We start from the raw sequence: 20583 nt of genomic DNA, 5'->3' as shown, positions 1-20583 counted from the left end.
AATGAGTGAACACGTACGACACGTATGCGAAAGGGCGGCGCTGGTCGAAGGGACGTCGATCATTGTATTTGTGGATTCGTCGGCATTCATTTCACCGTGACCTCGGACGTCGACGCGCCGTACAAACCAACCGACAAGCGGCAACTGAGCAAGCGAGCGCCGACCTTGAGTATATATACAGCGCGACGGCGCATGCGCTGTCAGCTGTTGAATGTTCTCGAAGCGCGACGGCGCATGCGCGCGTCAGCTGTCGAATGTTCGCGAAGCGCGACGGCGCATGCGCGTCCGCTGGAGAATCTGGAGAATTGTAGATTGTTCTCGAATGGGAGAAGCGCGCGCGGCACAGATGGTGGGCGACGGCGCGACGGCGCATTCGCGCGTCAGCTGTCGAATGTTCGAGAAGGGGGAGAAGTGCAACGGCGCATGCGCGCGCGTCAGCTGCCTATGTTCTCGAAGCGCGACAGCGCATGCGCGCGCATAAGATGGAGAATGTACTCGAAGGTTATCGAAGGGGAGAAGCGCGACGGCGCATGCGCGCGCGTCAGCTGCCGATGTTCTCGAAGCGCGACGGCGCATGCGCGCATCATCATACAGCTGGCGAATGTTCGTGAAGAGGAGAAGCACACGTGGTGTGTAGAGGAGGAAGGATGCACAGATGGTGGAGGAGAGAAGCGCGCGCGGTGTGGAGAGGAAGAAGGGATGCACAGATGGTGGAAGAAGGAGGAGGAAGCTTGCGGACGGCGCCGCACTACAAGCCTCGAGTATTAGATGCTCCGCATCTAAAAGACATTTCCAACGCTTTGCTACGACGTCACGGTGGTGGCACCTGCCCGTCGCTTTGCGTTCTACACCTTATCACCTCCGAGACAGGCGTGCATCTTTCTCCGCGGGCTGCACGCCTTCGTTTTCGAAGATAACTGCCAAATGGCATGCGCTCGTTCACCTATGCTACAAGCTAGAGGCACTCTAACGCAGCGCCTGCAGAATACCATTCACCGATTTTCTTGCGCAGAGCATCAAATAAACGTTATGTTCACTCTCTCCAGACGCGAGACTATCGCATTTCGACGACATTTGTGGCGTAACATGCAGATTTCGAACCAAGTTTTTCGCTGCGGGCTTTCATGAAGGCATGAGGATGAGGAGCGGGTGGGGAGGGCGTCTGGCGCACTCGGTGACGATGAGTGTGTGGCGCGGGCAGCTGGGGCAGCGCAAGTAAAAAAAAAGGCAGGTGGAAGAGTGGTGCGAGTCGTGACGGGGTAGGGTGCTTTGACGGCGGTTATGGCAATCGCAACGTCTGGGCCTAAAAGCTTCACCTCTTAAAAAAAGAAAAGAAAAGTGACTTCAGACAGCCAACGACACTTGAAGCTCTAGTAAAAGTGTTCCGAGTTTCATGCCGTAGTATAAAAACATATGCAAATGTTCGAAATTAAGTTCGTTGGCTTTACTTTTTCACTCAAGAAAAAATTGCCGCTAAAGCGGCTGAACGTGGCGCACGCAACCGGTGAACATGATCGCTTCTGGATTGTGGCACCGTATCAGGAAGTAGAAGGGTCGGTCGACCCGGAACCGATGCGGGTCCGTGATGAAACTTCCAGGCGTTACCCGGACGTCCTTTGGCGGGGCGGTCTCGGTGCCTTCTTCGTTGACGTCGATGAAGGCCTTGTGAACGGCAACCGAGAGGGCTAGTGCCTTGACCGGCACGATGCCGGTGCTGCTCTCCTTGGAGGTGTCCCCCCTCATCGCGAAGCCGGGAAATTCGGCCACGAGTGGATCAAACAGGTCATTGACGCCCATTGCCCGTAGGACCGCCTTCAGATCTGTCGTATCTTCTACCTGCACGATACAATTAGGCCTGAGTGTGGTTACCGTGTAAAAGCGCGTTCCTGCGAAATGACTAAATATGGAGTAGCTAGGAAGGCTAGCGTGCCCTTCTCAGTGGGATTTGGGAACGTTACGTGTACTTGTCGAAACAAAGCCCGTGACTTTGGCGGTTGTGAAGAGACAACAGAGTACCACTTGGGCGGCTTTTCATCTTTCTGAACTGAGTTTGTTCATCAGAAAAATTGACTCCGCCACCGAGATTGAATACTAAACCCCAAGGAAAAAAAATGTTGAGTGTTCTGTCTGGGAAGGTCATACATGCACAAGCCCAAATGGCTTTCTGTACTAGCTGGCCCTTTCGCACTCTGGTGGCGACTTACGAACGTGAATTACCAATTATAAGCCATGCTCGTCCAGTGGATACTGAAAACAATTAGAGTGATAAATGATCCCAGTCTCGTGTGGCTCATCTCCCCCTCCTTTCCAAATGCTGTATAGAAAATGGTGGAAGGGATGCATAAAGACGAAGCTATAACGGGATTGGGGGTATGGATACCAGAAGGATAGTTGCGTCTTTTCGCAAAATAAGTTACAGCATCTCCATTCTCACTTTTTGTGCTTTATTCACTGCCAGGTCAAGTGACCGTGCCTAACCCGAACGACTAGTCCCTCGTCTACCATTCGTAGGCTGAGAGGCAACATGGAGGCGTGAAACCCCTAGAGTAATATCTCAGAAAAAATGCAATTTGGGGTGGTTTTACTACAGTTAGGAGCAGCTAAAGCGGAACGAGTGAGAATAGCTACGCGGTGCGGTAAAATGGAATCATATCTATGCAACTTGACTCAGATCGCTGATTGCTGCCCTAGTCAGTGCCATGCGTTGTCAGCACATGTGTACAGCCGCCCAGATCTATAGCTGTCGTGCGAGAGCAACTCGGCTCCGCCATACGGCTCTTACGCACAGAAAAGTTGCCACTCGAGCACCATAGTCAAATATTTGACTGGCCGTACGTGTACCTTGAAGCGCGGAAGCTCCAGCTGCATGTCCTGTTCGGGATCGAACCCTCGCAGAATCCCGTCCAGGTGCTCGGTCGTCAACGAGTTGACGAGTTCGTCGAGCCCGTCCACCTGGTCCGGTACTATTAGCGTCATCGAAAAGCGGCCGCCGCTGCCCTTGTAGGCCACATCAAGAGCGTGTCCCACGAGGCCGTCGCAGTAGCGGTTGAGACGTGCGGGCGCGTCACCCGACATCATTCGAGTGCGCACAACCCGTGTGCGACACTCGTGGAAGTCGCCAGGGACGGTGCGGCACGGGTCGAACGGGGTGTTCCATCGTGCTGCATGTTGGCAATCGCCACGCGTTTTCATGACCCAACTGAACCCACACACAGCTACACACTACGTGCACTGCAGAAAAAAAATCACTAGGTTATTTTGAATGCATTTGCTTACGGCCGTGGCCTTTTAGCCCGACGCTGAAGTGATGCTCTGAGAAATTATAGCCCGAGGCACCAAGCTTAAAGGGGTACTGACACAAAAAGTCGTGGCCAAAATAGCCTGTGAGATTGATCCCGAGAATATGCGTATACATCAGCAAAATATAAACAGCGAAAATAGCTGGAAAAGATATTTCAGATGAATTTTGAAGCTTGCCTGCGTGATCGAGCACCACCCCTATGAGGGGACCCATGGGGACCCCCAGAGTTTCCCCAAGTCGGCCCATTGCGGTCAGTAGAAGCTATGATGACGTAACATCCACCATTTGTCTTTGTGCCATGTTTGCATGTTTGCTGCAGCAGATTATAACGCAGCGGCTGCTGGCGAGTCCATGGCTGCGGCGCACGTGTTAAAAGTTTTGTGCTTGGCGACAGTGCTGGCCCATTTCCTGCTCGAACGGACTTCTTGATGCGGACCGGGCGGAAGTGCTTCACAGTTCTGTGTGCTGACGCGGTCGAGCATTGCACCCGCTAGGTGGCGATAAATACACCCGGCGGCTAGAATTCATTCATGCTACCTTTAGCTAGCAGAGTTGCACTGCGCCACTGTTTTCCGGGTGCCGCTGACGGGGCCTTCGACGATTTCAGGAACGCTATTGGTCAAGCGTCATCAGGTGGTGGTAGGTGGTTCATTTGAACTGCGGAGATGCCAACACCACGCAGAAGATGCCGATAATGCTCCACAGATTCCGGGCAGGTCAAGCGCGGTTCACATCCGCTGTTGTTATTCTTGCCGCTCCAGAGAATATTATGCAGCGCTTCTTTGGTTCTGATGCCATGTTACCGTTTGGTCGCGATAGATGTGGTAGCAAGTGCGTTATGTGTTGCATTGTACTACGTACAGCCCATGTGATTAGGCGCATTGACAGCTATTCCGCTGCGAGAGGGTGTTGCACGCCGAACTCTCCCAACCATGACGGAAATGGTAAGGCGTTATGTGCTGCGTTATGTGAGCGAAATGTCTGCGCAAGTACGCCGTTGACTCCAGTGGTTTCTGCGTATGGGCCATGACAAGCCGCATCCATAAAGAACCAGGTGCAGTGAAAAATGTTTGTTTACTTTTATTTTAACTGATATGTAGGGTTTAACATCCTAAAACCACCATGTGATTGTGAGAGACGTGGCAGTAGAGGGCTCCGGAAAATTTCTACCACCCTGGGTTCTTTAACGTGCACCCAAATCTGAGCACACGGGCCTACAGCATTTTAGCCTCCATCAAAAATGCAGCCGCCGCAGCCGGGATTCGATCCCGCGACCTGCTGGTCCGCAGCTTAGTACCTTAGCCACTATACCACCGTGGCGGGGAGCTGTGAAAAGTACGTACTGGTAGATAAAAGTTTCGCAAGCACATTCGATAAGAGTTCCGCGATTAGCTCTGCAACGTGCCATTGCAAAAGCGAGTTCCGGAGGTAACCTCACCTTTGAAATAGAGGGCGCTGACAAGCGCAAGTTGTGTGCTGGGATGGAGGCTGCCTTGCGGAAGTAATTCCTTTATGCAGAGGCACGTGGTACGCTCGACGCAAGCGTTGATGCTGGACCTGCACGCTTCGGCGTCCTCGTGGAAGCTCTCTGTCCCGACGGTGCTTGCGTAGCACCGGTTCAGCGTGGTCTGGTATCTGCCCAGCGGCCGAAACCGATCATCGGCATACAGTCGGTTGGCCAGGCTAATCGTGATGTGATCGTCCGTGCGACCAAGCTCGTTGAAGACGTGCCTGCGAGTCAAGTTGTTCGTATCACAATGACGTGTCAATTTGCCATTGGGAGGGAGCAGGCACACGTCTCTCCTCATCTCCTCGGCCCGTTGGTTAAAGCCAGAAAAAGAAGCTTTAGCTTGAATGCAAATATGAAAATAAAGCAACGGCGCACTTCTCATTAACAGCCTGAGTTCCGTCCTCCACTTCCGGGGGAACAGATGTGGGATGTAAATAGCACTGAGAATGTAGCGTCAAAAGTCCTAGGCTTCCATTGGCGTCAAAAACCTGTATAACGGCCATAGCCTTGCGATGAAATGCTTTGCATAAGCGTTTCAATGAGCACGAAACTTTCACAATTTTTTCTATACTTAGCGATTAGGCAACTCGTACATCTGAAGAGCACATAGCGTTTCCCGCATTAGTCACTGTAACGTAGTATATCTACTGCAAGCCCATATCGTCCCGTTTCACCAATCGTTATTCTTACACGCAGCCCAATACTGGAATGACTTGCCCACCAAAGTCGCCACCATCGTCGACACCCAAGCATTAAAAGGGCCCATTGAAGCCATCCCACCATACCTTGCATTGTATTGTTAGCCTTTCCGTAACCCTCCACACTGCGGTGGTCTAGTGTCTAAGGTACTCGACTGCCAAGCCGCAAGTCACGGGATTGAATCCCGGCTGCTGCGGCTGTTATAAAAAAAAAACCCAGGTGGTCGAAATTTCCGGAGCCCTCAACTACGGCATCTGTGATAGTCACATGGTAGTTTTCAGACGTTAAACCTTACTTGACAGTCAATCAATTTTCCAGAACCCACTCACGTAATAAAATGAATTATTAATAACTCGACAGGTGTGACTTCGCAATGGAATGGCCCCACCGCAGTGGTCTAGTGGCTAAGGCACTCAGCTGCTGACTCGTAGTTCGCGGGATCGAATCCCGGCTGCAGCAGCTGCATTTTCGATGGGGGCGAAAATGCTATAAACGTAAGTGCTTACATTTGCGTGCACGTTAAAGAAACTTAGGTGGTCAAAATTTCTGGATCCCGCCGCTATGGCATCTCTCATAACCATGCAGTGGTTTAGGCACGCTAAACGTAGCCCCCATATCAATCAATATCACGAGAAAAGGAGTTGGGCAGACTGGCCCCCATCTGAAGCGCGTCTGTAACTGCACTCTTGTATTGGTGCGTTGCTGAGATACGACAGCTCGTGAGGTAGCCGAAGCATCCTTAATATACAAAGGCAAGTGTATTGCGCAACCAAAGGTAACAGTGCAAACAGCTGAACAGCTGATTATGTTGGCCTTCCTTAGATAGCCAAGTTAATGCGCGTGTAGATTTCTTACACGTGACCAGCTAGGTTTCTTATATACTTTTTGTGCGGTCAGCCAAAATAGCAATGACAAACAGCAATAAACCACAGCCAGACAGAATATTATTATTTTCCATGTTTGGTGATGGTGTCAGGTCATAAGTGACGCCTTTACTCCGGCTGCGTAGTTCTCATAGATGTGACAGCCACTAGTAGCTTCGCCGCTGTGCCGTTTACAGGGTACGGAAACCCGTGCCATATAACAGCATGTCCACACTAACAGCATAAAACTAGAACAAAGCGAAACTCACTAAACGCATTGCAGTGAACCAGAGGGAGCTACTGAACTCTCATGTACCGCGACTATATCGCAGTAGCATTACCAACCTGTGCCACCAGATATACCAAAAAAGTGAGACGCTTACTCATCAACGAGGAAGGCCAATGGTCTGCAGCCGTATACTGCTGGGGATTATGGGATTGAATCCCTACGAATTAAATGCAGGCACATCGACGTGAACCCTTGTACTCTGGAGCAATAGTCTGGGCAGATGCGGCCTCTTGCAGTAAGACAGCTGGGCATTCCACCTTATCAAACGCGGGGCAGTCGACGTGTTCGCTTCTGATAGGCCCCACATAAGCGTGTGCACGTCAAGTGGAGGCAGAGGGAAAGGGTAGCCACCCCACCCCCTTTTTTCGATCTAAAAAGGACCGTGTAATTCATCCTATACTGTTACTCTCTAAGAACCTTCAAGCAATTATAAATCTTTTTCTTCCCAATAAAGGTGACCAAGGACACCTGATGTGCTACATTATAACACCCGCATACGTCCTTCTCGTTTGCCGTGCTTTTTTTGTTTAGGACTTGACCGAAAGCAAGGAAAAGGGGAGGAACTGTGACAGCACACCCTCGCCATGCCCCCTCCTCCCCAAAATATAATATTCCTGCACGTGTCTATGGGGCCCGATGTTGCTGCTTCTACTAACAGGCTGCGCGATCTGGTTTTTCTGCCTCATTTCAAAAACTTCATTACAGGCTTCATATATTCCATTTTTGTGGGTGGTTTTAGGTGCCGCGGTTTAGCGTCGTTAACCTTGCCTTTTTTTTATATTTCAACAAAACGAAATGCTTATGTGAACGTGTGCGCATGAAAACAAGGGGGTCAGTTCGTCGGACGTTTCAATGACTTTAGTAGCAATTCGCGTTGGGATGCGCAAAAGCAAAATGACATTTTTTCTACAGCAAAAGTTGGCGGCACCCATATGTCTTGCGTGAAATGGTCCAAGCATAGCAAATGTATGAGTATTTTGAGACAAAAGCTGCGAGAGGTTCACCTAAAGTGCTCGTGCACCGTTCTGACGTCAGCGCCACCGAGAGCGGAGGCCAGCTGCCCCGACGTGGAACCGCTCGTCCCGGCGAGCACCATGGACAGAGCCGAGCCCACAGACAGAGGCGAGAAGACGATGTTGACCGGAATGTCATCGGGTTTACTCGGAGCCTGCGAATGAATGACCAGTGTTTGTTGGCGTTGCCTACTCGAAAAAGAAAGAAATTGTGCTGCATCGCTGTTAGCATAACAAAGATAAATTGGTATATTTGGCGCTCATTCATTTTTCAAGAAGGAGAATGCATAAAAAAGAAATACATACTGTACATTGGGCAAAAGAAGCTTCCCTCTTCCTGATATTGCCACACTAATTTCTCGAGTTTTGTTATTGCACAATTACACGAGTTGCTTTGCGCAAACTGCGCCAATTGACAAACAACCCAGTGGGATAACCCTAGAACATTTCAACGTGATTACACGCACAACTAGAACAATACAGATTCTTCTGGAACTTACTTGGGTGCTAGTGATAACGCCGGAATATTCGAAGGCACACGTGTAAATGCCGACGCAAACGTATAAATGCCGACTACTTGCCAGTTGATTCACGGCTGACGATGTTCGCCGCTATGAATGCCAAAGCGTAGCGCTGTAATCTGACTTTCCATTTACCGGCCACCAGATTCGGTCAAACAAACAGTTTCATTTTGGTCAAAGCATCTCGGTCTCCCTCAGCGTCACGACCACGTGGCAATATGAAACTCTCTAGAGCACAGGCACCTACCTTCCGCATGTTTCAAACCAAGTCATATCCTTGTCTTCATTCCCACATCATTGAAGGCATTGATGTAACACGTCCAGATTGTAGCGCCGCATTTACGTTAGACGAGATGCTCGAGAAATGCCCCTTGTTACAGATTTCCGATTGATTGATATGTGGTGTTTAACGCCCCAAAATTATTATATTGGCTGGGCATACACGTCCCGACGTGGGAGCGGCCCACCAACTACCTCCTTGATCTGACTACCTCCTGTTCTTTGTCTGCCTGTTTAGGCAAGAACGAGAGGCATGACACACTAGGCTGCACTCAGGACCGAAACTTTGAAGGTAACATTAACTTATATTTGTAAAACGACACACACTGTCAAGTGAGGTCAATTCAGAAAATAATTAGAATGTGATACGCGCATCAATAAATGAGAATTTTTTTCTGATACGTTACGGTGGACTAGCTGGCGCAAGATTCACGTGGCTTGCTAATTTGAAAAGCTTCTGGGATTTCACGTCTGAAGTGATCATAGTGCTTAAACGGTGTGTCGGGGCATGAAAAAACATGGTACAGCCGTACATTACCCTTTATTGTGCTAAATAAGAAGGGGAAGCATTATGTAAAGGCAGATACTGCTCACAAAGCTATTTATTAACACAGTGGCTCGTTTGTCTAGTTAAAGAACGACCACAAAATAACAGGATGCAATGAACAGCAACGACTGCACAAGCAACATGTGTATTTTTGAAGGCGTGCTTGGGGATACTCTTCAAGGGGGAGGGTCACCGTCCCTATTATGTCAATGCATGAAGCTGACCTTGCGCCCCCCCTCCCCCCTGAGTCCCATGCACCCCCTTCATCAGTGACCACGGGAGGCGGCCGCCCCCGTGGACCCCCCGTGCACCACTATGCTTATGTTTACGTTAGGTTCTCGCTACGGAGTTGACGATGTTTTTGGGACACCCACTTAAGTGGCACAATCTGAATTTTGCTTTACAAGAAAAACAAACGAATATTGATTGCAGCCAAAAATAATAAAAAACGTATCAGGTAAACATGAGTACAGCAAACCCTCGGTAACAAAAGGAAAAGTTTTTCTTGGCGTTTTGATCAGAGTCCCGTTCGACATCGGATGCTCCAGAGAACACGTTGAATCAGCGTTTCATCTACGTCTTCAACTTTATATAGTACCTTATTAAAATTCTCAAGTAGCCATTGCCGTACACAGCTTCGCGTGGACAGTTGTGAATACATATCTGGCTACTTTGATCTCTAAGAAATATGACGGCCGAGTTTCCGAGAATGTTCTGATTTCACCAATGTGGACGGCTGTCCAAAAGTAGGTGCTTTCTTCTTGGCGCGTAATGTAAGCCATGCTAAGTTATTCATAGATTTATTGACGAAAAGAGTTAAAGTAATTACAATTTGATTTATTTTTTTGTATATTTCCTTTTGTCAACTCGAGGTGGCGACACATCATACAGGCTTCATCCCGGTGCGTCTCATTGTTCGGACGACTGGGGCACCTATAGGCTGTCTGCATAACCCGCCTACTCTGTGCCTCTGAATCGGAAGATATCTTGAAGGGCCCTTAAATAACACCATGTTCAATGGTGAGGCAGTAGTTTCTTGCTCGCCTTCGCTATTTTTAATGCAGGAGGTATCTCCTCCTCGCCACTTATTCTTCGTAAAACACGTCGAATGTCACCCCTAAGCGTTCAGCCAATCAGGATTTCATGCCTATCAACCATTTAGTTTCCTAAATTTAACCATATAGATGGAACTCTGACGCCGCGATCGTTCAGCGACCACGGGAATGATGTATAGTACACGGATTTGCCTATAGTCCTCATGCTTACGGGCCTTGAACGCAATTGTGGCTTTGTTTATTGCTGTGCTTGTGTTTTGTTTCGCATGAAGTAACTGACGGTTATAAACACAGCGACCCGATTCGAAATGATGAGCCTAAGAGCCTAACCCCCGTATTCTAGAACCTCCCTTCACTCAACGCTTCGCCTTCACTTGAGAAAGCCGATGAGAGTGCCATCTCTAGGTACGGCAAGTCACTGCATATCAGCGATAATCTGCTGCGATTCTTGAGTAGCGCAGCGTCATTTTCAGCCGAGCGGTGGCGCAGTGCTCAACTCTGTCAAGTGAAGGGTGAAATTCGAGTCGAGTGGCGTTTGTGAATACGAGGGTAAGCAGCGAAGTGCAACTGCTGAGTCTTTGCCGATTGTCGTATCGTGACAAAGCAACTTCGAGCCACGCGAAGCCAACTGAAGCCGAATATACGAAAATGAGACGAACTTCGTGTACTACCCATCAATTCCACACTCGCTGATGCGCCGTGCGTTGCAGCTCCCGTAGACGCTAGCACCAGAGCTCCCTCTGGTGTACACATAGTAAACCATGTTAATGCTGTTATTTCTGCTTACGTACGAAATAAAATGCAATCAGTTTATCGCGCACGACAGCCTTGAGAGACAATGTAGACAGGGCATGCAACTGCATGGCTAAGCGAAGTAAGAAAAACAATTCACCACAGTTATATATTGACCAATCAAAGAGCCTGTTTGATCCTGAAATCACATGAACAAACGGCCGTTGTCACAATTTGTGCTGCGAAGAGGGGGAAACGCCGTGAGAAAATAAATCGCTTATTTTTTTTTTGCATTTTCAGAGGTTGTTTAGAGAGACCCCTTCAATGGGCAGTCAGCGCATAGCTCATCTGCATAGAAGTTGGGCTCAGAAGGAAAGCGAGGAGAACGAACGCTGGAAGCGACCTTTATGCGTAGCAGTTGCTTGGACACGTTGACGGCGAGGGCGTTGCACACGCGAGCGACGCCTTCGCCAGTTACCGCGACTTTCGTGATGCTCGTCGAGGACGAATTGGTGGGTCCGGGCTTGCCGAGTTCCTCTTTTGACGACGGCATTCCAGAACGCAATATGGACGCTGCGATCTAAAAAAAGAGAGGTAATTTTATAGCGACGTTCCACTGACCAACAAGAGTCCCTATCAGAAACACCTCACTGAAAGCCCACGAAGAAACAAAACAATTTCCTAATGTTGCAAGTGAACGGAACAACCTCACATCGTGGTGCTTGTTCTTCTTGATCACCTATTATATGTAACAAGAAGAAGCTGCTTCCATGACGCCTTACCTCAGGATTCTTGATTTCTTCTTTTGCTGACGAATCGCCGATGATGATTCCATAAGATTGCTGTCACGTGACCGCCGTGGGCAATATGCCACGATCCAGGTGGTATTTTTGATAAAATAAGACTGCGAATAACGTGAAAAAATGAATATATTGAGAAAAAGTAAAATATCTAGTAAATTAGTTGTGACGTATACTAAAAGCTATTGTCAACCAATACTTTGATGTGGTTCGTAAACAAAATTGACCCAATCACGCTAATATTGTTAGAGAGTAAAATAAGGTAAACTTAATTAAGCTATTCAAGCCAGTTCCACCCCTGTTAAATCTGAATCAACAGCGGACCTTGCAAGTAAGCTCCACCACCTGGCGAACGAAGAACAGTAAGGTACACGAGGCCACGGTCGATACACCATCGCGACGAAACGCCGGCCGACACGCGAACGCCGGCCGACAGGCTGTGGTTAGTGCCGAACCCTCGACAGAGGGTGAGTCGGTGAGAGAAACCGCAGCCGAGGCCGAGGAGAAAACCCGTGAGACATTGAAATGTGAGCAACAAAATGACGCGGAAAATCTGCTCAACAAGCAACGCGACGAAGAAATGCTGAATGACGCCGGGTGAAATACGACCATGCATGTTGTAAATGGACTATTGTGCGCCAAGTTTATTCTATCTCCGACTTCTTCATTCTCTGCCACTACCAACCATCGCTTCATACGTCACACGATTCCCCCTCCCCCCGAAAGATGGCACTGGTTACAAACTATAACAAATTAAAGAAGTGAATGAACAAAACAATGCCCAAACTCACAGTTTCACGTCCAGACGGAGTTCCACAATTTCACTAAATCTTCAAGGCCAATTGAGCAGTCCGATGAATTTTATGACAACTCTGGTGGGCGAGGTTGACTGTTGCGTTCTGGCCAACAGAAGCACGCCTTGAACGTAGAAATTACTGATGACACAGCGATTCTTGTCATGAATGAACAAGGGTCGAAGTACTTGTAGCATTTGAGAGTCGGATGTCGTAGGCACGAAGTTCTCCGTCGTAGACGCTGCTTTCTGTGTCGTTGCTGAGACATAACGAGTGCTTGCAGCCTGCATGTGCGAGAACCGAAGCTGATGGTATGATGCCTTTGTTCCTTCATTGTACACGTGGTAGCTGCACGTCTCTTTCGTAGCTTTCTGTAGTCTTCTCTCAGTTTGTTGAATCGTAAACACGGCGTTGAGAACTGGTGCAGGAAACATGGCCGACGTTGCTTTCTGCGAAGATGGCTTAGGCATCGACTTCGTCTTTACTTCTTTAATTGATGTTGTCTCTGATGATCTTTCAGCCACAAGTGTACTCGTGAGGAGGTTTCACTAGATCGTTGTTCTTGTTCGAGTAGCCGTTGCAGTTCTTGGAGTTCGTGGAGTTGCCTTTGTTGAAATTGCTCGTCTTCTTGTGAAAGTTCGTCAGATGTGCCTCTTTCAGGAACATGAGTCTGCTTTTCTTTAGATGGTGATGCGATCAGTAGATCGTTGGTAGTCGACACTGTACTGCTAGGCTTGTCCTGCGATGAAAGCAGCGTGACAGGCTGATGAGAACGCTCCCAAGATGGTTGTGAGTCATCCTTGATTGTAAATGCTTCTGTCAGTTGACAATGCGCCGGCGTTGGTGGATTCGAAATTCCTGCAGTGCTTTGACTCACATGTGTGTTGTCACTTGACAATGAGAGCACAACAGACATGGCTTCAGGTGGTTTTGATGGCGTATGGTTTTCTTTTTGCAGCGTTGTTAGGCTGACAGTGTCTGTCGAACGACCCTGGTCGGGAACGTCAGGGTGGGAGCTGGTATTGCGAGGATTCACCAGCTCGTCACACGTAAATTCCGTCACACGCTCGAAACCGTTTGGGACTTGTGTGTGACACGATGCATCAAGGCATTTGGGTGGTTCTGTAAAATCTGAAGTGTTGTGGTGCAGTGAACACATTGAAAATGCCGATTTCATTGCACTTGGGAAAGGCGGGTTTAGGTTCAGTTTTTTGGCGAAATTTTCTAGATTCCTTTCGGTATACGGACGCTTTACCTTGTCTGATGCGACGTGCACGTTACCAGTCGGTGTTCGAATGCGTGACGTTTTTTCGGAAGAGTCATATGATGGTACAATGGTGGTATATTTTCTCTGAGATCTCGTTTGGAAAATAGGCTTACTGCGGGATGATTTCGCGTAACTGTGATGGGTCAGTTGAAAAGCCTTCCACTGACGAGGTATGAACATGTCTTTATCGTATTCTTTGAAACGGGTAATCATCTCTTCCCTGATCTTTTTGCCATGATTCGTCGTTTTCGAATATGTATGTCAGGTAAAACTTGAATGCCTCACCGGAGATGTAGTCAGTGAAGTTGATGATCATCTCCCGTTCCGACCAGGATGCAGCGGCGGCGTGGACCTCGAATAGGTTGAACCAGTCCTGTACGGATCCGTCGTCCGCTGATCCGGTGTACTTGGGGATGTCGAGCTCAGTCGATGGTTCTGTCATGGTGCCGGTAACTGAATGCACCTGAGATCACCTCTTCTGTGGTCGATATTCAGTTGAGGCGTACTGCAGGTGGCTTCGTGAATGATGTGAGGTTGATGAGTGGTGGCCAGGTCTTCATCCTGTCGACTTGTGGCAGTTCGGCGGCAGTGCACGAACCGGACGCAACGTAACAAATCTTCTGCTTTCGCAGGCGGACGCGGGTCGCGTCGCCCCCACTTTGGTCATCGTGGTCCTGCGCCTGCGCTTGGAGTTTCACGTGACCTGGACGTGAGTGGACCACGCAGTTCAGCGGCAGTGCACGAACCGGACGCAACACGGACGCGGGTCGCGTCGCCACCACTTTGGTCATCGTGGTTTGCGCCTGCGCTTGGAGTTTCAAGTGACCTGGACGTTTCACGTGACCTGGACCTGGAAAACGCTTAAAAAGACGGCATCGCCGAGTGGACCATGCAGTTCGGTGGCAGTGCACGAATTGGACGCAACGTAACAAATCTTCTGCTTTCGCAGGTGAGAAACGGTGTTACTCACGTCTAAGTTTGCTCCTGTGCCTGTGCACTGCTGCCGAACACAGCGTGAAGTGTATTTGCTTTGAGTGAAGTGTTCTTGCTTTGCTATGGGAAAGGATTCCGCAAAAAGTGCGGGGAAAGACGCGGAAAAGGACGCAGCAGATGTAAAGGATTTAAAAGAGGTTTCGAAGGCATCTGAAAATTTCAAACGCGATTTCAGAAGTGGGATTCGGGAAATTAAAGACTGCATAGCCTTTTGCTCTGACACCTGCAGTGAGGTGAAAGATGTAGCCACTGATATTAAGAATATGAGAGCTGAAATGCAAGAGCTCATAAGACAAAACAGGGAATTGAAAGCGGAAAATAAGAGACTGTCACAAAAATGCGATGAGCTCGAACAATATCAGCGCCCAAACAATCTTGAGATAAAGGGTGCACTGGTTGGAAATGATCCAGTGGATGTTGTAAGAAAGATAAGCGAAGCTGTCGGCACGGCAGTTGATCTGTCTGATATTGATGCATGCCACAGGATTCCCACTCCTAAGCCTGGTGTGAAGAAAATAATCGTTCGTTTTGTAAAAGGAACAAAACGTGACGACATACTGGCGAAATGTAGAAAGAAGAGGCTTGATAGTTCTATGCTTGGGGATGACAAAAAAACGCCCATTTTTGTAAATGAACATTTGACGCAGAAGGGCAAGGCATTGCTTGCAGCGGCAATACAAAAAAAGAAAGAAGCCGCATGGAAATTTGTCTGGACATCCGGTGGCAAAATCCTTGCACGCAAAGATGAAGGATCGCGAGCGATACACAATGCGGATGAGACAATCCTGGCTAAAATTAGAAATTAGATGTGACATATGTCATAACCAATTGCAAAACATTCCACTATGACTGATCTTGTAAATAACCAAAAGTATTACAGTGTTGAAGACTTTAATAGGGCATTTCAATCCGGAAAAGGCTTGTTTAAAGCATTGCATATAAATTGTAGAAGCATAAAAAGAAAGGTCGACGACATTGCTAATTTTATATGGTCTATAGCTATCGGATTTGATGTGCTAGTTTTCTCCGAGACATGGATTACTTATAAAGAAGATGCGCCGTTCTTTCCAGGCTATAGTCATGAACTTCTCTGTCGTAACCAGCAAAAAGGTGGAGGTCTTGCTATTTATTTTAAGGATACGCTTTCGAGTGAACTGCTTGATAAGTATACTGTTATGAACGATGATGTTGAATGCATTACAATGTGTGTTGGCCCATTTATAGTAATTGGCGTATATAGGCCACCACATGACCACAAAAAGAAATTTATTGAGTTTCTTAATGTTGTGTTATCCACTGTTCGCGGGAATACTCCTTGCATAGTTATGGGTGACATAAACATTGACCTCTGTTCCAATGATCCTTATGCCAAAGATTTTGAAACGCTCTTACTTACATATGGAAGTACAACTTTTATACGTTCACCTACTAGAATTACATCAACAAGTGCTACGCTCCTTGATATATGCGCCTCAAATTTAAGTTCACAGAATATAAAATCCGGGGTATTTGCGTATGACATAAGTGATCATATGCCCATCTTCTTTCTTACACGAGTTGCTTCTCAAATTGGTCAGAAAACAGAGACATCTTTCCACCGAATTAAAAACAGCAAAACTCGGGAACATTTTTTTTCAGCTAGTTCAGAACATAGATTGGACCACTGTTTATAGACAAGAAAATCCTGATGATGCTTATAACACATTCATGACGTTATTGAGTACTAGCTATGATGCGGCATTTCCACTTCAGGAGCGCTCACGTGGCAGAAATAAGAAATGCAGGAAGCCTTGGATAAATCGTGATCTTTACCGGCGCATAAAAATAAAGAATAAGTTGTATCATGATTTCATCCGTTCGCGGAACACAGACGCCTTAGCTGAGTACAAGAAATACAGAAACGTCTTAAATTCAGAAATACGGAAGGCTAAACAGAACTATTATGAAAAATTATTCGAAAGCATTTACGATGACCAGAGGAAGCTATGGGAGGTCATAAATGGGCTTACGAACAGAAAAAAGGGTTGTAATAGGACACAGGACCTAACAATTAATGGTCAGATTTTCAGTGGTGAAAGGTTGGCCAATGTCATGAATGAACATTTCATAAATGCGGGTTCCTTCATTTTAACGGATGAAAAGCGAGATAATGCTCCAACTCCTGATAAATCTCCTTTGCCGTATTCTATTTTTCTCGCACCCACCGGTCCGGTTGAAGTAGAAAGAATAATTAGAAACCTTAAAAATAATGTTGCATCAGGGATTGATGAGATAGGTTCTGTTGAGTTAAAAATGGTGTCACCATTGATATCTAATGTCTTGGCCTATATTATCAACCTCACCCTCACTAACGGTGTATTTCCAGAGCAGCTAAAAGTAGCAAAAGTCACTGCAGTACATAAAGGTGGTGATATCAATACTTTAGCGAACTATCGACCTATATCCGTGCTTCCAACAATATCAAAAATATTTGAAGGGGTTATTTATGATAGACTTGCATCCTTTTTTGATAAGCACCAAATAATAACAAAAAGTCAGTATGGTTTTCAAAAAAATAAATCAACAGAACAAGCTCTACTGTATATCAAAGATAAGATAATCGAAAATATGGAAAACAAAAAATATACTCTTGGGCTCTTCCTCAATCTTCAAAAGGAATTTGACTCCATACAATTCAAATCATTGATTCATAAATTATCATGTTATGGGGTGTGTGGAGTTGCACTACAACTGTTTAAAAGTTGCCTAGAAGATCGTTATCAATATGTAAAACTGAATAACACTATTTCTGCAAAGATAAAGTTAAACCAAGGAGTCCCCCAAGGGTCTATACTGGGGCCATTATTGTTCCTTGTCTATATAAATGATATTGTCGATATACCTCATTCTCCTGAACTTATAATGTACGCTGACGATACGAATGTTTTCTTTTCATCAGACAATCTAATATCACTTGAGGTCAGTGTAAATAATTATCTAAGCAATCTTTCAAATTGGTTAAGGCAAAATGGACTGCGCTTGAATGCAAAAAAAAAAAAACAACCTATATGATATTCCGACCTATAAACAAACCTATTAGTAACATAGCTGTAAAATTCGAAGGAAATTGCATCGCACATGTTAGGGAACAAAAGTTTCTTGGTGTATGTTTTCAGGAGGAATTAAACTGGAATACACATGTAAATCATCTGATCACCGCATTAGCGCGAATAGTTGGTTGTTTTTTTAGAACAAAGCACTTAATCCCATTGAGGTTAAAGATAAGTACGTACTATGCACTCTTCCATTCTAAAGTAAGTTATGGGATGTTAGTCAGGGGAACGACATCACAAGGGAATTACCATAAGTTAATAACTATACAAAAGAAAATATTGCGCTGCTTTGAAAATTACAGGGGGAATCTACAAGACTTGCGCACTGCTCCACTATTCATTAAACATTCCATACTCAGAATTGATCAATTATATCATTTTAAATTACTTCAGTTAATACAAAAGACTAAGCTATATGAAGAAAGTTGCACCGAAAGACCACACTACAGTATGCGAGAACAAAAGAAACGAGCTCCTAGAACAAGAACCAAGTATGGAAAACAAAGTATTGCTTACCAGGTTCCTCAGGTTTTAAATACCCTTGCAGATCAATTGAACTTTAGGGCTAGTAGTGCGACTTTCAAGAAACAAATAAAGAACTTATTCATAACCACCGGTCTACACTGTCGAAACTACGTAATAGAGTCTCATGCCTCTGCAAATGCTTAAATTGTTCATAAACTTCTATGTCAATTATACGAGTGTATACAGCGCAATTCATTGTATCCGCATGCATTTTGTGTCTGTTTTTGAGTTGTTTCATTGATATTGTTTAGTTGTGAATTATAACGAGAGTGACCTCTAATTCTTAAAATGTGTTATGTAAACTTTTTATGCTATTTATGTTTGAATTTTGTGTTTACAATTTCAGGTTGCTTGAAACCAATGTATTGAATATATATATTGTTTAAGCTTTGCACTGTCACGGACTGCGGAGGGACAAAGGCCTTTGTCAGGCTGGTCGCCTTTAGCCCTTTGCCCTTGCACTGAGCTCTGTATCCGGCTTACTGTAAATAAAAACACTACTACTACTACTACTACTACTACTACTACTACTACTACTACTACTACTACTAAACAGTAGTCCTTACGATTTCGACCTCCAAGGTGGTTCCGGTGAGAGATTTTTTTGTGCGTTGTTGAACAATAAAATATAGTGCTCAATGCACATTTTAATGGCTGCTAAGGGGGACTGAGAGACAGTAGCATTCGGCCTTTAGGTAACGCGCACGCTGCGATCCCCATTAGCAGCTATTGGCATGTACATTGAGCACAATTTGAAAAGAAAGGGCTGCTACGTTATACTCGCTGGGTGTAACCTCCTTGGTTTTAGAAATGTTCAGCGAGCGTTGGGCCGCATATCCATGAATACAGTGAAGTAGTATATACTATGAACTCGAGGTGGTTAAAGGTGGGAAGTAAATCTGAAGCGCAAGCCATAAGAAAGTGTGCATGTGCCACCTCCCGTTTAGTCCTTGAAATGTCCGCTGGATGGCGGTGCTTCTATATGGAGAATATATGATGAAAAGATGCGAGATGGTGGTACTTGGAGTGCTGAATAGATGGACGAACGGACACACAGACAGATGCATGGATGGACGCATGAACGGACGCAGGCGCGGATGCATGGACGAACGCAGGGACAGAGGCACGAAGAGACGCACGCACGGACGGGTGGATGGGCGCATGGACGGTTACACAGACGTACGCATGAACGGACGGAAGCAAGAACGAATGGACGGACGAATGCTTCGCCCCTCTCCCCATCATTCACTCCGTGGATATGCTGCCATTTTTTTTCCGTGACGCACCCTTTTTTTAAAGGCGCGCACTTCAAACGCGCACTCCGCTTATCACAGTCTGCTAATAAAGGTCGGTTGTCGAACGCGATGTTTTTAACACTCTTTTGGCGTCCTCTTCTTCGCCTACGGTTGACGTGCTAAAGCTGGTTCTACGAAAAACATCGTTCAGTGATTTGTATTCGCGATATAAAGCCTGTGTGGGTACCTTGGGAACATTATTTACTAGCCATTGCTCTATTTTGAGCGTGCATGGTGCCAGGCCCACGCCGACTGCAGGGTATAACCGGCATGTACGTCGCCCTGTTTGGGTAGCAGCGCCTGGTGACATCATGCTTACCTTCCATTTGCGAAGTGTTCTATTGTTCTCTATGCTTTTACCTGACAATGAAAGTAAAAAGGAGGCACTGACTGTAATTGAAAGTGCATGCATGGCGCAAGTTTAAGGCGATGGCTACGAGAGGCCTATCACCTTCGGTAGTTACTCTTTTACATCAACGCAGATGCGGTGGGCTACGAGCGAGCGTGAGGCATCTGCAGTAATTTAGGCTTTAAAGGAATTAGAGCTACGTCGTTTTGTAGCAGGGGTAACCGTCATCGCGAACCACTGCCCGCTGTCACTTCTCACATGCACCAAGCCCGAAGGCGTCAAGCTGACACGTTGTTGGGATAAAGGACCAGCCCTGGCACCATAAGGGCCCTATGGTCTTGTGACAGGGAGGGTTCATTGCCGCTTTCGTGCTGGTGGCGTGTTGCAAAGTGAGCTTTTGCCCACCCCACCGACTGACGTCACTTGATTTCAAAGGGAATGTGGGTTGGGTGTGCTGCCTCACGGCAAGTAGAGCACACGCGGGTCACATTTTTTTTCTTACTTTCATGATATGAGGTTCCCTTTTGCGTAAACCTCGCCTTCTTTGAAGCCGTGGCAGAAAGCACGGTACTCATATTGGTTGCCCTACAATCAGTTCACACTGAATCCGACGTTGAAAAGATGTGCCCAACAATACGCGAGCATAGGTTGGGCGATCG

The 20583-nt window shown here is 46.7% G+C and overlaps 1 protein-coding gene across 1 annotated transcript; it reads right to left on the bottom strand.

Annotated features, from left to right (window-relative positions):
• Positions 1-1443: 1443 nt before the first annotated feature.
• Positions 1444-11427, bottom strand: LOC119168387 (iris-like). The gene is made up of 5 exons (XM_037419793.2): positions 11213-11427; positions 7667-7830; positions 4740-5032; positions 2842-3161; positions 1444-1836 (listed from the first exon to the last, which is right to left on the bottom strand). Exons 1-5 carry the CDS (start codon positions 11360-11362, stop codon positions 1474-1476), a joined length of 1290 nt encoding a protein of 429 aa, XP_037275690.2. The 5' UTR covers positions 11363-11427; the 3' UTR covers positions 1444-1473.
• Positions 11428-20583: the final 9156 nt, after the last annotated feature.

Source organism: Rhipicephalus microplus, chromosome 6 (assembly GCF_043290135.1).
Source record: "Rhipicephalus microplus isolate Deutch F79 chromosome 6, USDA_Rmic, whole genome shotgun sequence".
NCBI classification, from domain to species: Eukaryota; Metazoa; Arthropoda; class Arachnida; order Ixodida; family Ixodidae; genus Rhipicephalus; species Rhipicephalus microplus.
This window is presented reverse-complemented; position numbering and strand designations above follow the sequence as displayed.

Excerpts from the sequence above, each read along its gene's own strand:
- LOC119168387 (XM_037419793.2), bottom strand. The coding sequence starts at position 11,362 with ATGCCGTCGTCAAAAGAGGAACTCGGCAAGCCCGGACCCACCAATTCG. Across the intron at positions 7,831-11,212 it reads AGCAACTGCTACGCATAAAG|GCTCCGAGTAAACCCGATGA; the intron begins GTCGCTTCCAGC and ends ATTCATTCGCAG. Across the intron at positions 5,033-7,666 it reads ACGGTGCACGAGCACTTTAG|GCACGTCTTCAACGAGCTTG; the intron begins GTGAACCTCTCG and ends CTTGACTCGCAG.